The sequence below is a fragment of the Callospermophilus lateralis genome, chromosome 14, assembly GCF_048772815.1.
Source record: "Callospermophilus lateralis isolate mCalLat2 chromosome 14, mCalLat2.hap1, whole genome shotgun sequence".
Taxonomy (NCBI): Eukaryota; Metazoa; Chordata; class Mammalia; order Rodentia; family Sciuridae; genus Callospermophilus; species Callospermophilus lateralis.
This window is the reverse complement of record NC_135318.1, coordinates 97653243-97665365: the sequence shown is the minus strand read 5'-3', so window position 1 is coordinate 97665365 and position 12123 is coordinate 97653243. Positions and strand designations below refer to the sequence as shown.

The following is a 12123-nucleotide window of genomic DNA, read 5'->3' as shown; positions in this document are numbered from 1 at the left end:
AAATAAACTGTTTTGGATTTGGGCCTATATTTACAAATTTTTGTTCTGTTACCCATTAAAGAAAACATGGTGAAACCATCATGAATTTTTTTTAAATTACCAGTGTCACGGTACAGTCACTAACACTGTGATTATCTGAAAGTGTGTAAGTTGTACTGTAGCCTCATTTAAACAGGAATCTTTCTTAATTAGTTGATTTTGTGGATTAGATATCAATCTTGCTTGTCACAAATAAATATAAATTACATTCTTTTGATGACACTTAAATTTTAAATTGTTTTGACGTGTTGGCTATTTTCCATTAATAAAATTATTTTAATAGTTTGACCTACATAACTGAAGAACTCCATATATTCCCTTTTCTAGGAGTTGGACGTTCAATGGAATCTAAGTTGACATCTTTGGGAATTAAAACTTGTGGAGACTTACAGTATATGACCATGGCAAAACTCCAAAGAGAATTTGGTCCCAAAACAGGTCAAATGCTTTACAGGTTCTGCCGTGGTTTGGATGATAGACCAGTTCGAACTGAAAAGGAAAGAAAATCTATTTCAGCTGAGATCAACTATGGAATAAGATTTACTCAGGTACTGATCATGTAACATTTTACTTTATGTTGTTAATATTTTCACATAGTCCTTTCCTTCCAGTTAACCATAACACTCTTATTGTTTGAAATTATATCTTAAAACCTCAAAAAAGTTTTGTGAGACAGTACATGCTAAGTTAGAACCCCAGATAAAACTAAGGGAATTCTGATCTTTGGGAAGGATATTAAAAAAATTATACTTTGGCGGTCAAAAAATATTTGTGATTATAATTATTTCAATTTCCAGTGAAAGAAAAAGACCAGAAAAAATATTTTTAGTGCTGAATATTTTAAATTTTGAGTTAAAGTAGGTTTCATCTGACTTATTCATGCATCTAGAAAGTAGTGGTACAAGTGATTGAGTTTTTACTTTCTTTTAGAATACATGTTTGGGTTGGATATCTCTCTGGAATATAGATGAGAAACTTCCCTCTTCCCTCCCAACACCTCGTAAAGATTTGAAATTTGATAAATGCCTGCATTTTGGAACTCAGTGGTTCCCATTTCCTTTAGAATGGAAATGGTGCTGGGCTGGGGGACACATGCCTATAATCCCAGCTTCTTGGGAGGCTGAGGCAGGAGGACCACAAGTTTAAAGCCAACCTGGGCAACTTGAGGCCAGTAAGATTCTGTCTCAGAAAGAGTAAAAAAAAAAAGGGCTGGATATGTAGCTCAGTGGTAGTGTGCTTGCCTAGCATGCATGAGGCCCTGGGTTTTATCCTCAGTACTAAAGGGGGGAAAAATCCATTAATTTTGCTTCATTGGGAAGGTATTTTTACCTAACATAACAAGGTAATGAAAATGTTTATTTTTAATATATGCTTAGGATAGGAAATAGCATTCTAACTCAATATTACATTTAAAACACTTGAAAAGAATTATTAGGCATATAAGAAAATAACATGGGAGTTTTTCCACGTTTGCCTTTCTTTAGCCAAAAGAGGCAGAAGCTTTCCTTCTGAATCTTTCAGAAGAAATTCAAAGGCGACTTGAAGCTGCTAGCATGAAGGGCAAACGTTTGACTCTCAAAATCATGGTACGAAAGCCAGGTGCCCCTGTAGAAACTGCAAAATTTGGAGGCCATGGAATTTGTGATAATATTGCCAGGTAAGCTCATCTTAAAAGGAATGTTGGTATTTACATTTTAATGCAGGTTATGATAATTCATAGAAAATAAAATCAAGAGTTTGAGTAAAATCCTAAATGTGGTGTTGTTTGACTTTCTTTAGTGCCAGGCCTTGGCCTGAGGTCATTCTTCTTAAGTTAGTATACTTGTATTTGTCCATTTTCCAATGCTGTAACAGAATACCTGAGATTGGGTAGTTTGTAAAGAAAAGGATTCTTTAGCTTATAGTTCTGAAGTCCAAGATCATGACACTGGCAATTGCTTGGCCCTGGTGAGTCTTTTTTCCCTCAGCAGATGGTATTGCAATGGTAGAAACATGTGACAGAGATCACAGGCAAGACAGGAAGCCAAAGGAGAGGACCAGTCTTGCTCTTTTTTTTTAGTTGTAGTTGGACACAATACCTTTATTTATTTTTATGTGGTGCTGAGAATTGAACCCAGTGCCTTACACGTGCCGGGCAAGCGCTCTACTGAGCCATAACCCCATCCTGGTCTCGCTCTTTTATAACAACTCTCTCTTGAGAACTAACTAGGATCCCATGAAAAGTATATTAGTTCCTTCCAGTTACTAGTTCCTAACCCAGTTACTTCCCACCAGGCCCCTCTGAAGAAGGTCTCAACACCTCTCCTCAAACATCAGCCATTGAGTGCTGAGCTTCCAGCACATGAGCCCTTAGGGTACCAACCACATCCACACCACAGTAGCTGGCTCAGCGAGTTATATGCAGACTGACCTGTAGGCTTTCTGACCCTTGGCAGCCTTTCCTTGGGTCTCCAGACTCTTTTTTAGTGTGTGGTGTGAAAGAAAGGGCGAGGCTGCCAATCTGCAGACCAGTGGGGACTGTTGTGGTTTGTAAAAGACTTATTGCTGCTTTTGCAGCAGATTGTGATGTAGTACTTGAAAAAATGGTTTGAAAAGACTATTTATGTAGGTATAATTTCTCTTCATGAAAAGAGTAATCATTAATGCTGAAAATTGGTAGAAAGCATTTTTTAAAACTCTGGTTTTTGTTGTGTAGGCCATTTAATATTAAATTTTATGTAAGATGTGTGACCAATATGAAAATGCTTGATTTTGCATACCATCTTATGAAGTGTACTACATTTTGGCTGTGAGATCACAGTTTTAAGACTTGACAATGAAAGCCACAAAGAGATTTATATCTTTTAGTAAAAATTACTTCCTCGGGCCAATCATATACATTCCATTTATGTTGTGGTGATACTGTTAAGTCATGAGATAACTCAAACAGAAGCTCCCAAATTTCTCATTAATGGCATTTGTTTGCTGTGAAAATAGGAAGTACAAATTATGGAGTTTATAAAATTTTTCTGCTTTTCGTTATCACGAACAATTATATGTTACCTACTTTAGTAAGTGTGCTGATGCCCACATCTTTCAAGTAATAGTTAAATGTAGTGTTACTAGACATGTTTATACTTAACTGCTTAATTAGATCCTTACTCAAGAATATGATTATCTTCTTAAACATATTTTCTGTGGGAAAATCTGACCCAATTTAAAATACATTTTCTGGGAAAGAGGTCTTAATCTATTATTGAATTGGAAGTTTTTTGTTTTGCAGTGGAACATACTGTTCACACCAGCAAAGCCCCAAAGGCCCTGTAGGGAGTGGTAGGTGAGCTTAGTGTGTTTGGGGCACCTAAAAGTGCTGGCAGGTCCTCTGTTTTTCTTTCATGTGTTCTTAAAAATCCAAGAATCCGGCATTCTAGCCTGTGACCTTTAAACCCATATTTTTCCTTGTCATAGTATCCACAGAGTTGTTACTCCATTTATAGAATCTTTTAAGAGAAAATAGTACTGGATAAGCATATTTCAGATTTTGAAATTATTCAGTGATTTGACTTTAAACATGAGTCAAGAAAGAACAGAAAATTAACTTTTCATTCTGAATATTGACTGTACTTCAACTTAGAAATCTTATGAATTAAAAATTCTTCTAGAATCTAAAACCTTGGATTACCTTGGATTACCTTGTATTCACACTTTAATTGCAACATATATATTGTATATGCATTAACTAAAATTTGTCTTTTTCTAAATTTCTTTTTTAATTTTTAGTAGATGGAGTCTTCATTAGAGAATTCACCTTAAATTATCAGTGTTCTATGTAATTTTCCTTTTCCCTCTTTGCTGCCAGTGTAATTAATGTGGTATTTAGCTTCTTACAAGGGAGACTTTCTCATGCATTTTGTAAACTTTTATGTAACTAATATCGTATAACTCTTTAAACAGTTCCATACTACCAGGTACTAATGAAAACATAGGAAATGTAGCCTTTGTTTCTCTTAAAGTTATTCTACCACTTATCTGACTAGTTACATTTTGGGGGGTGTGTAAAATCCTAATGAAGAGACTCTTGGTTACATATTAATACATGCTCACAGTTATGATGTAATTTGGCCAGTATCACTCCTCATCATTTATCCTCCCCTCCCCCTGTTTCCATCCCTGGTCCCTTTCCTCCTCTACTGATCTGCATTTGATTTTGATGAGATCCCCAAACCCCACACACATACACACACACACACACACACACACACACACCCCTTTTTCTTTTCTGTTTTCTTCTCTAGCTTCCACATGAAAGAAAATATAATGACTTTTGACTTTCTGAGTTAGGCTTATATCACTTGACATGATGGTCCTCAGTTCCATCCATTTTCCTGCAAATGACATAATTTCATTTTTCTTTAAGGCTGAATAAAATTCCATTGTGTAAATATATACCCCATTTTCCTTATCCATTGATGAATACTTAGGCTGGTTTTATAGTTTGGCTATTGTGAATTGTGCTGCTGTAAACATGGACATGCATGTATCCCTATAGGATAAATATAAAGGAGTGGTATAGCTGGGTCACATGATGGTTCCATGCCTAGTCTTTTGAAGAACTGCCATACTGATTTCCATAGTGGTTGTACTAATTTACAATCCCATTATCAGTGTAAAAGTGTTCCTTTTTTCTCCACATCCTCTCCAGCATTTATTATTCTTTATATTCTTTTTTTTTGGTACCAGGGATTGAACCCAGGAACACTTAATCACTGAGCCTCACCTCTAGCCCTTTTAAATATTTTATTTTGAGACAGGGTCTCACCAACTTACTGAGCCTGACTTTGAACTCTCAATCATCTTGCCTCAGCCTCCCAAACCGCTGGGATTACAGGCATGTGCTACTGTGCCTGACCTATTGTTTGTACTCTTGATGGCGCCATTCTCACCGATGTGAGATGAAATCTCTGTAGTTTTGATTTTATTTCCCTAATTGCTAATGATATTGAGCTTTTTTTTTTTTCATTCATTTTTGGCCTTTTTTTTTACATTTCTTCCTTTTAGAAGTATGTTTAATTCATGTACTCATTTATTGAGTTATTTGCTTTTTTGGTGATAAATTTGAGTTCTTTATATTCTCTAGGTATTGATTCTGTCAGAAGAGTAACTAGCAAAGATTTTCTTCCATTCTCTAGGTTCTCTCTTTGCATTCCTAATTGTTTCCTTTGCTGTGCTGAAGCTTTTTAATTTGATGCCATTCCATTTATTAACTCGTGGTACTAATTCCTGAGCATTTGGGGTGTGCCTGTGCCTCTGTTCAGGAGTGTTAATCCTACATTTTCTTCTAGGAATTGCATAGTTTCTAGTCTAATTCCTAGGTCCTTGATCCATTTTAAGTTGATTTTTTTTTTTTTTTTTTTTTTTGGTGCTGGGAGCAGGGTGAGAGAAAAGGGATTTTTATTCTTCTACATATGGATAACCAGTTTTTCCAACACTATTTTTAAAAAGGGTGTCAAGGATCACATAACTGTAGATGTGTGAGTTTGTCTCTGTGCCTTCCAATCTATTCCATTGGTCTGTGTGTCTGTTTTTATGTTATTACCATGTAGTTTTTGGTACTATAGCTCTGTAGTATAATTCGAAGGCAGGTATTGTGATTCCCTTTAGCTTAGAATTTTTTGGCTAATTTGTTGGCGGTTGTTATCGAATCTATATATTGCTCTTGGTAGTATGGCCATTTAGCAATATTAATTCATGCCAATACACGAACATGGGAGATCTTTCCATCTTCTGAAGTCTTCTTCAGTGTCTTTCTCAGTGTTCTATAGTTCATAGTAGAGGTCTTTTTACCTCCCTTTGTTAGTTTTGTGTGTGTGTGTGGGGGGGGGTATTGTGAATGAGATTATTTTCCTATTTACATTCTCAGATTTGTTGTTGATATATAGGAAAGCTGTTGATTTTGTAACCTGCTACTTTGCTAATTTTTTTGGTACTACTCTTGGAAGATCATCTAAATATAGGATAATATTATCTGCAAACAGTCATAATTTTACTTCTTTTCCTGTTTTTTATTCATTTTACTTCCTTCTCTTGCCTAATTGCTCTGGCTAGATTTTCTAACACTATATTAAATAGGAATGACGAGAGTAGATGCACACGTCTTGTTCCAGATTTTAAAGGTAATGCTTTCAGTCTTTCCCCGTTCAGTTTGAGGTTGGCTTTGGATTTTTCACATATAGCCTTTGTTGAGGTAGTTTCCTTTTATCCCTAGCTACTTCTGTGTTTTTATCATGAATGTGTGCTGAATTTTGTTAAGGCCTTTTCTGCATATATTAAGTATTTTTGCATCTAAGTTCATTAGTGTATTGGTCTATTTCTTGATGTGTCCTTATCTGGTTTTGGTATGAGTATGATATTGGCTTCATAAAATGAATTTGGAAGTGTTCCATCCTTTTCTATCTCATAGAATAATTTGAGAAGTATTGGCATTAGTACTTGTTTAAAGGTTTGGTAGAATTCAGCGGAGACTCCATCTGGTCCTAGACTTTTCTTTGTTGGAATACTATTACTGCTTCTGTCTCATTATAGGTTATTAGTCTGTTTAGGTTTTTTGTGTCCTCAAAATTAAGGATTGGCAGATGTATTTGTCTAGAAATGTATCCATTTCATCAGAGTTTTCCAGTTTAATGGAATCTAAATTTTCAAAATAGTCCCTAATAATCTGCTATATTTCTGTGAAGTCTGTGGTGATTTCTCCTTTTTCATCTTTAATTTTATTAATGCAGGACTGTAACTCTTGACCATGCAACAGACAGTGCAAAAATAATTGGAAAGGCTACGTTGAACATGTTTCATACAATGAAACTAAATATATCAGATATGAGAGGGGTAAGTGTGTGACATTAAACTCTGTAATGTTGTAAGCTTCATTTGTGGCTTGGTCTCTTTTTCTACATATGGATAACCAGTTTTTCTGCATATTTCATGGTAGGGAATAGGAAGTTGATATTACAGGTCTTCAGCTCCTTTGAGTTAATCTAAGGTAAATTTGACTTTCTCATCAGATCTGAGCTCTTTAGACTTGAGAGAGTAGTCTTATTTGCTATGGAAACTATTTTATGCTTAGATCAACAATTCTGTATCGTAGGGTTTATTTTTGGTATTGGGGATTAAACCCAGTGGTGCTGTACCAGAGTTCACCCCCAGCCCTTTACTTTTATTTTTTGAGATAAAGTCTTGCTTATTTTGCCCAAGCTGGCCTTGAATTTGAGATTCTCCTGCCTTAGCCTCCCAAGTCAATGGGATTAAAGGCATATACCACTGTGCCTGGCAGAGACCTTATTATTTTTTCTTGTTTTTCTTTTTTTAATATTTATTTTTTAGTTGGAATTGGACACAGTACCTTTATTTTATTTATTTATTTTTATGTGGTGCTGAAGATCAAACCCAGGGCCTCACACATGCTAGGCGAGCACTCTACTGCTGAGCCACAACCCCAGTCCCAGAGACCTTATGTTTTATAGTACCTTTCCCTCAGTTAACCAAAGGTTAATTTTTATATGCATTGTATTGTTTTTCCTGTTTTTGTTTCCTTAGAAGTGGATAGCACTGAGAAGTCTGAATCTGTAAATCCTGTAACTTTGAGGTCTTTTTAAAAATTTATTCTGATGTCTGTAGTTTGATGATCAAAAGAGAAAAATCACAGGCCTGAACAAATGGCTTTAGACGGGCAGAAGGCCTCCCACCCCACCCAAATCACACCTCACATTTCTGTTCTTAAGATGAACTTCATAGGTTTACTTCTGGGTACCCAGATGAGTAAGGGTAGTTTTTTAGTTCATTGTAGAAGGATTAAAGTCAGTATATCAGCCATAATTGAAACTTTTTCCTGAATGTTTTTTAATAGTTTATGGTGGGGGAGATAGTAGTAACTTGCAGTGTACCTGTTGCTCATCTCCTCTCCTCATTTTTTACTTGAAAAATATTTAATTTTTAAAAAGAAAAATGGTCAGTGAAGGAAAGTTGCCACAATATTCCCTATTTGGGGTGGTGGGGCTTTGAATCCTGGGCCTAGCATATACCCAGCACGTGCTTCACTACTAAACTGCATCCCTAATCCCAAGTTAATTAATTTCTTACATTTAAATCCTACTTTCAAAACCTTAGTTGATTAGCATATCAGTGGAATACAATATTCTACTTGTTTGATTTTCCTGACTTTCCAGACATTGTAGCACATTTGAGATGAGTTGGATACTCAAGGTTGAGAGAACTGCTTAATTGCTTCCCTAAAAGTCATATTTTTTAATGAATCTCATAGAAGACTGTATTTGAATATTTTCATTTAACCCTTTGTTCTAAAAACAAGATCTAGAAGATAGTTTTTAAAAAAGGATTAGATGAGAATTTTGCTGAGCAAAATTCATATCTGTTTTCCTAGAAACATACTCTTTATTCTGGTTCTAGGTTGGGATTCATGTGAATCAGCTGATTCCTACTAATCCAAACCATTCCACATGTTCCAGTCGCCTTTCAGTTCAGCCAAGCCATTTTCCTGGTGGGTCACATTCTGTCCGTGACCTCTTCCAAGTTCAGAAAGCTAAGAAGTCCACAGAAGAGGAGCACAGGGAAGGTTGGTGGTTGTCACATGGTTCTTGTTTGGTTCTGATAATGTCCTTGGGAAAGCAGTTAATTTTCAAATTGGCCTGACTCTGTAAATTTTGCCCTGAAGAACAGATTCACATTTTAACTATGGCCCTAATAAGTATTTACAGCAGACAAAGGGATGCCTGGGATTCAAGTTACCTAAAGAGGCTATACAGCGTATTTTTCTATACTTGTAGTGTTTCTGACGGCTGTGGATCTGGAAATATCACCTGCCTCTCGAAGTTGTACTTTCTTACCATCCTTTAATACACATCTGCCAGCTAGTGTGAGTCCTGACACTAACAAGGGAGAGTCTTCAAGGAAATGGAATGGTCTGCATTCTCCCGTCAGTGTGCAGTCAAGACTTAACCTGAGTATAGAGGTCCCGTCACCTTCCCAGGTATGTTTTTATACTCCTAAGTACAAAAGTAGCTTACAAATGACATTGTTTATTCCATCCGTAGAACCAAAGGGAGAAAAGGCTACTGGTTAGAATTAATAAGGTTTCCAAAATATGACAGGACAGTTATTCGTGTAGATGAAAGTGCTTTTGCAAATATTTGCAACTCTTGCAAGTTGTAAAGTGTGGCTTAAAAGGCTGTCGTCGTATGAGCTGGCACTTTGTCAGTGTAATCATGCAGGCTTGCTGTATTCAACAGAGCAACTCTGGTGATCTTTAGTGAACTAGGATCTAATGTCAAAGGGTTTTGCAGCATTTGCAAACCTTTCTTTTTGTAGAGTGAATGTTTTAGAGTCTAAGCTTAAAATTCAGTTTGTGTAGGCTCTAAGTGTGGTTGATATATGGTTGGCATCCTTTGCCCCTGGGAAATGTTAGCACTTTTAAGCTCTAAAGGAAGTTCATTTGTGGTCTCCCTCTATCTCGTACTAGAGAAGATATCAATGCTGGCTATAGTACTAGGGAGAGGGAGGGTCAATTTTGATATCCTTGCATTGGCTCCCAGTTGATGGTGACACCCAACAGTTGTTTCTGGCTGGGTAAGATGAGCCTATCTAGGTTATGAGATTGCCATGTTTCCGAAGTACTGGATGTATGTGGACAGCAAGGGGGAGGTCCTAGCCAAAGGAGCAGCAGGTATGTGGGCAGAGAAAAGTATTTTCTAGAAAACCCCATTTCCAGCTTCCTTTCAGACTAGATTTATTAGTATTTTGGGGCAGTCTCATACAGGAAGGTAAATTCTGACACAGTAAGAAAGTTAATGTATCTTGGGCTCTGGCCTCTCCCATGGGTGAGCTCCTCCTACAAGACAGTATACAAGTATATGTGGATTTACCTGATCTGTGGTACTGGCAGGGGTGCACACTTACCTCCAGACTCCTAATGTCACTTCAGGTGTCAATGGCAAAAGGCAAAGACATTCCAAAGATGTACTTGGGGGGCAGGGGCCCAGGAGGGACAGTAGCTTTTCTAGCCCAGTGGTTTGCACTCTATGTTCATTATCTAAGAGGTTCCCTCCCCTAAATACCTCCTGTCTAAGCACACTTTAACCTCAGATTCATGTTTGATATTTTACAGCTTGATCAGTCTGTTCTAGAAGCACTTCCACCTGATATCCGGGAACAGATAGAACAAGTTTGTGCTGTTCAGCAGGGAGAGCCACGTGGTGACAAAAAGAAAGAACCAGTAAATGGCTGTAATTCGGGAGTTTTAGCACAACCAGTTGGGACAGTATTGTTGCAAATACCAGAACCTCAAGAATCTAATAGTGACACAGGAATAAATGTTATAGCCCTTCCAGCATTTTCACAGGTGAATTAAATTCAGGCATCCTCTACTATAGTTTTAAGCATTCTCATCCATCCTACACCATCTTATTTCCCTTTCTCCTCTGCACCCTAATTCAGTAGCTCATGCTGTGTCAAATGGGGAGTGGGATTCTTGGTTCTGCCTCATCAGGAGACCATAGACTTAATGGAGCAAATGGTGCGTGGGTGCCTACCTAGAATAATGAACATATTCTGCTTCTGTTGCATTGGCCAGAGCCCATCACTGGGCCACAAGAATGCAGCAGGTGGAAATGTAGTCAGATATAGGGGACAGTAACAGTCTCAGTTCCTGTTTTCTATTAGTGTGCCTTATCTTGATTGTTCCCCCATAGTGGTGGTTTTATTTTTAAGTTCCAATTAGTGCTCAAATTTAATTCCTATTCTTACCCTAAAGTCTTTCAAGATTTAATGTTTGATACTGAAGACCTAAAGAATTCATACAGGTCAGCAAAGGTTGACCTGAAAACAAAACCTTTGTGAAAAAATATAAACCAGCTGCCATTTAAAATTAACCCAAGTTTGACTCTGGGCTTTGCTTTCCCACTAGGTGGACCCTGAGGTTTTTGCTGCCCTTCCTGCTGAGCTTCAAAAGGAGCTGAAAGCAGCATATGAGCAAAGACAAAGGCAGGGAGAAGACACTAGTTACCAGCAGCCAGCCAGTGCATCTGGTAAGCCTGGGAAGTGGCTTAAATAAACGTTCATTCCATTAAGAGATCTTCATTACTGGAGAATATCTGAACAGGGCTACAGTAGGGGTGGGAGCTGGCATAGTCCTAGTTAGATTCTTATTCAGATTTTGTTTTAAAGAATGAAGTGACAGATCATTTCAGTACTTGTCAAAGACTCACACAACATCATCTCAGGATTTGTGGATGTGCATCACAAACACCTGAATCCACTTTTACTCTCTAAGAGTAACAATTCTGAAGTTTACAGTTTAGCAGACACTGTTATGAGGGCTTCCATCTGTTGACTCTTCTTCCAATCCTGTGACCACTCTATTATAAATAATCATGCCAAAGGCTGACTTAGTAAGTGCCAGAGCTGAGACAGAGGAAGTGTGGAGCCTGTTGGCACTGCCACTCCTGGCAGGAGGTGTTTTAGGATGGATGTTTTGGGAGGGTGGGGGGTTGCATATTTGGAAAGGGAAAGAGCTTATGGTCCTGTCCAGACTCATTATACACCTCTCCCTTTAGTGCCAAAGAATCCTTTACTTCAGCTAAAGCCAACAACAGTGAAAGAAAAGAAAACCAAGAAAAAAAACCCCATGAGTCCCAAGAAAAAGATTCAGAGCCCTCTGAAAAACAAACTGCTTAGCAGTCCTGCAAAATCCCTGCCAGGGGCCTGTGGGAGTCCCCAGAAGTTAATGGATGGGTTCCTAAAACATGAAGGATCTGTTGCTGAGAAACCCCTGGTAAGCTTTTTGAAAAATACTTTTAAAACTCTTGAGTTGTATCAGGTCTTAATGTCCTTGATACTTCTAAAAATAGCACTTTTATCTTTTGTTTTTTCAACAGGAAGAAATTGCTGCTTCCTCCTCAGGAGTGCCAGGCCTTTCCAGTTTGCAGCCTGACCTGGCCAGCTGTGTTAGGCCTGCAGCACCCAATCTAGCTGGAGCTGTTGAGTTCAGTGATGTAAAGACCTTGCTCAAAGAATGGATAACTACCATTTCAGGTTGGC

The 12123-nt window shown here is 37.6% G+C and overlaps 1 protein-coding gene across 6 annotated transcripts in view; it reads left to right on the top strand.

Moving 5' to 3' along the window:
- Rev1 (REV1 DNA directed polymerase) overlaps positions 1 to 12123 on the top strand; it is a 77082-nt gene that overhangs the window by 63935 nt on the left and 1024 nt on the right. For all 6 annotated transcript variants that reach the window (XM_076833672.1, XM_076833671.1, XM_076833670.1 and 3 more), the window contains 9 exons: positions 367 to 587; positions 1524 to 1696; positions 6798 to 6900; positions 8479 to 8644; positions 8856 to 9058; positions 10193 to 10426; positions 10991 to 11111; positions 11640 to 11857; positions 11961 to 12117. In XM_076833672.1, coding sequence (XP_076689787.1) covers positions 367 to 587; positions 1524 to 1696; positions 6798 to 6900; positions 8479 to 8644; positions 8856 to 9058; positions 10193 to 10426; positions 10991 to 11111; positions 11640 to 11857; positions 11961 to 12117 — 1596 coding nt within the window. The remainder of the gene's footprint in view (positions 1 to 366; positions 588 to 1523; positions 1697 to 6797; positions 6901 to 8478; positions 8645 to 8855; positions 9059 to 10192; positions 10427 to 10990; positions 11112 to 11639; positions 11858 to 11960; positions 12118 to 12123) is intronic.